Here is a 4,429-nt window from a genome sequence, read left to right as displayed (position 1 = left end):
AGAAATCGTCAAAAACTGACCTTCATCATGCAAGTACTCCATAGGAACCCTCTCTTAAGCTTTCTTTCTGGTTCGGAAGTAAAATGAAATGTTTTCATGGCTTAAAACGTTGAGTAAGCCGACATACCACATTTTTTACCCGACCCGAATTCTGCCCCGACAGTCCGTAGTAAAACCCTCATAACCTTTTACTCCGATGTCGGTTGGATACGGGGTTTTGTGCATTGCAAACTAGACTCGTAGGCCTTCGATTTAATGGGTGATAGGCCTTCTAACTCTTTGTATATTGGGAGAAAACATCCAAGACATTTGACCCAGAGTTAAGAAAATATTATTAGAGAAACTTCGATAACTTTTGCCGACTTTAGTTTCACTAATTTTCTTGACTTTCAAACTTAACATACGACCTTTGTGCTATTATAATACCTCATAACACACTATTATTAGCATGTTTTACACTCATAGGCTTATCCACAAGGTATGGGACAAGTTAAACCTTTCAAACGGGCGAAGTTCTACCTGAGCCATTTCTTTTATCATGAACTTTGTTTCAAGGGTCCGTTTGACCTAAAACTTTAGTTTAGTTCCTTGATATTGCCACCTACTTGCAATCTTAATCTCCAATGTACGATACAAAGTCATATACACCTCATATAACCATGCCATACTACGCCACTTATATTCTGCATGATTAGAGAAAAAGTACGGGATCTTACATTCTCCCCCCTTATGAACATTCGCCCGCGAATGGATCTAAACAATTCCTTGGTTGTATTTTCTTTTTTTTCTCACAGTACTTTGTTTGCGAGTTTATATTTGTTACAGTCGCAAACCTGAAGTCAAATTCTTAAAATTTTAACTACTATGCTTTGCATAGCTATCTCGTAAGAAGACATAAATTTCACCTTCAAGCTACTTAAAATATAACTAAGTCGTTGTGAAGAAATAATTGCTAATAATCGAAATGTGACTCACCTTAAGTCGTAAACAGTTGGGGGTACTCTTTCCTTATTTCCTCTTCCACTTCCCAAGTCATTTTCTCGACGTTGTTATTTCTCCATAACACTTTCACAGAAGCTATATCTTTATTTCGAAGCTTTCTTACTTGCCGATCTAAAATCGCTATTGGTTCCTCTGCATAAGATAAATCCTCAGCGATACAAATATTTTCAATAGGCATAATACGTGAAGGATCTCCAATGCACTTCCGCAACATAGAAACATGAAATACAGGATGAACTGCTTCCAATTCTGAAGGCAAATCAAGCTCGTATGCCACCATACCGATCTTCCGATTAATCTTATACAGTCCAACGTACCTAGGACTGAGCTTCCCTTTTTTTCCGAATCGCATGATGCCCTTCATAGGCGATACTTTCAGGAAAACCCAATCTTCTACCTGAAACTCTAAGTTTCGTCGGCGAACATTTGCATAAGACTTTTGTCGACACTGTGTTGTATGAAGCCAATCTCTAATAGGCTTAACTTTTCAATCGCTTGTTGGACTAGATTGGGACCTAGCAAATCTGCTTCCCCGAACTCAAACCAACCGATTGGAGACCTACACTTCCGCCCGTATAGTGCTTCGTAAGGGGCCATCTGAATACTAGCTTGAAAGCTGTTATTATAAGCGAACTCGATAAGAGGTAGATGTTGATCCCAACTTCCTTTAAAATCCAACACAGAAGCACGTAACATATCCTCAACCGTCTGAATAGTACGTTCTGCCTGCCCATCAGTTTGTGGATGAAAAACTGTGCTAAGATTTACCTGAGTGCCTAGACCTTTCTGGAATGATCTCCCAAAATGTGTTGTAAATTGAGCTCATTGATATGAGATAATAGATAATAAAACACCGTGAAGGCGAACAATCTCCTGTATGTAAAGCCTAGCATAATCTTCAGCTGAATATGTCGTCCTAACTAGCAAGAAATGAGCAGATTTTGTCAGCCTATCGATAATTACCCAAATGGAATCAAACCTTCGTGGAGTGCGAGGCAAACCAGTGATGAAGTCCATATTTATCATATCCCATTTCCATAACGGAAGCTCAATATACTGGGTTAGGCCTCCAGGCCTCTGATGCTCTGCTTTAACTTGTTGACAGTTGGGACATTCAGCTACCATCTTCGCAATATCTTTTTTCATGCCATTCCACCAATAGATCTGTCGAAGGTCCTGATACATCTTCGTCGCTCCAGGGTGAGATGTATATCTAGAATAATGGGCCTCTGAAAGAATATTTGTACGGAGCTTCCCAACTGCCGATACACATAAGCGACCCTGGTATCTAAGGACTCCATCTTCAATTAGCTCAAATAAGGGGTGTTGCTGATGTGGAATCTTTTCCCTCAATTTCCTAAGCTCGGGATCTTCATGTTACCGCCTTTTCACTTCAGTCACAAGGAGATTCTACCATATTCTTAACGACAACACCTCCGCCTCCTGCATCTACCAAGCGTACTTGCAAATTAACTAGCTGGCATATGTCTTTTGTAATTCCAGCCTTATCAGCTTCAACATGACTTAGACTACCCATGGACTTCCGGTTGAGCGCATCAGCAACAACATTAGCTTTGCCGGGATGATATAAAATGTCAACATCGTAGTCCTTTAATAATTCTAGCCATCTCCTTTGTCGTAGGTTCAACTCCCTCTGCTTAAGTAAATACTGAAGGCTCTGGTGATCGGTGAACACATCTATATGAACCTTGTATAGATAATGTCGTCAAATTTTTAGGGAAAAGATAACTGCAGCAAACTCAAGATCGTGTGTAGGATAATTCTGCTCATGCTTCCGCAACGGTCTAGAGGCGTATGCAATAACCTTACCATACTGCATAAGAACACAACCTAGGCCAATTCTTGAGGCATCACAATAAACAACATAGCCCTCATTACCATCTGGAAGAGTTAGGACAGGTGCAGTGGTAAGCCTTTTTTTAGTTCATGAAAGCTCTGCCCGCATGCCTCGGTCCACTGAAACTTCGTTGCCTTATGTGTCAATTTTGTCAGTGGTGCAGAAATAGAAGAGAATCCCTCCACAAACCTTCGATAATACCCCGCCAAGCCTAAAAAGTTGCGAACCTCCGTCACATTCAAAGGCCTCGGCCAAGTCATCACTGCTTCAATCTTTTGTCCATCAACCTTAATACCCTCACTTGTAATAACATGACCAAGAAAAGCTATTGAGGTAAGCCAAAAATCACATTTAGAGAATTTAGCATATAACCTGCAATCTTGGAGAGTCTGCAATACAACTTGCAAGTGGTTTGCATGCTCTGCTTCCGACCGTGAATATATAAGAATATCATTAATAAACACAATCACAAATTCATCCAAGAATGGTTTGAAGACTCGATTCATAAGATCCATAAAAGCTGCTGGGGCATTTTTAAGCCCAAAAGACATGACAAGGAACTCAAAATGGCCATACCTCGTCCTAAATGCTATTTTTGGGATATCAACTTCCCTGACTCGCAACTGATGGTAACCAGACCGCAAGTCAATCTTGGAAAAGCATTTGGCACCTTGTAACTGATCGAATAAGTCATCAATCCGTGGAAGAGGGTATTTATTCTTTATAGTGACTTTATTTAGTTGTCTATAGTCAATATACATCCGCAAAGATCCATCTTTCTTTCGAACAAAGAGCACTGGACACCCCATGGGGAAGTACTTGGCGTGATAAAGCCTTTATCGAGCAAGTCCTTCAGTTGTTCCTTCAATTCTCTTAGTTCTGCAGGTGTCATTCTATAGGGAGGAATCGATATAGGTTGCGTATCAGGAAGCAAGTCTATAGCGAAAGCAATTTCCCTTTCTGGGGGAATTCCTAGAAGATCATCATGGAATACTATTGGAAATTCATTCACGATAGGAATTGACTGAAGAGTCATGGGCTCCTTATCAATATCCTGTACATGAACCATATGGTATATGCAACCTTTAACAATCAACTTTCGAGCCCTAAGGTATGAAATAAACTTACCCTTAGGTGTGGCTGCATTACCCTTCCACTCAAGGACTGGCTCACCTAGAAAGTAAAATCGAACTATCTTTGCACGACAATCAATATTAGCATAGCAAACTGCCAACCAATATATACCCATGATAATATCAAAATATAGCATAATCAACTCAACTAAATTAGCGGAGGTTGAACGATCATTAATTAATACAGTACAACCCCTATAGACACGACTAGCTAAAATAGAATCGCCAACCGGTGTAGACACCTCAACTGGTTGTGGCAACAACTCAGATTTCATGTCAATCTTACTAGCAATAAATGGAGTGATATATGAAAATGTAAAGTCAGGGTCTATCAATGCGAAAACAGCTTGAAAAGATATTGTCAATATACCTGTAACAACATCAGGGGATGCCTCTGAATCCTGTCGTCCTGTGAGTGCATAAAAGCGATTCTGAC

General features: G+C 40.1%; 1 protein-coding gene across 1 annotated transcript; it reads right to left on the bottom strand.

Annotated features, from left to right (window-relative positions):
* Positions 1-976: 976 nt before the first annotated feature.
* Positions 977-1,366, bottom strand: LOC107059366 (uncharacterized). The gene has a single exon (XM_015305884.1). It carries the CDS (start codon positions 1,364-1,366, stop codon positions 977-979), a length of 390 nt encoding a protein of 129 aa, XP_015161370.1.
* Between the last annotated feature and the right edge of the window lie 3,063 nt (positions 1,367-4,429).

Source organism: Solanum tuberosum, unplaced genomic scaffold (genome assembly GCF_000226075.1).
Source record: "Solanum tuberosum cultivar DM 1-3 516 R44 unplaced genomic scaffold, SolTub_3.0 contig00088, whole genome shotgun sequence".
Classification (NCBI taxonomy): Eukaryota; Viridiplantae; Streptophyta; class Magnoliopsida; order Solanales; family Solanaceae; genus Solanum; species Solanum tuberosum.
The sequence above is the reverse complement of the archived record's forward strand: the minus strand, read 5'-3'. Positions and strand labels throughout refer to the sequence as shown.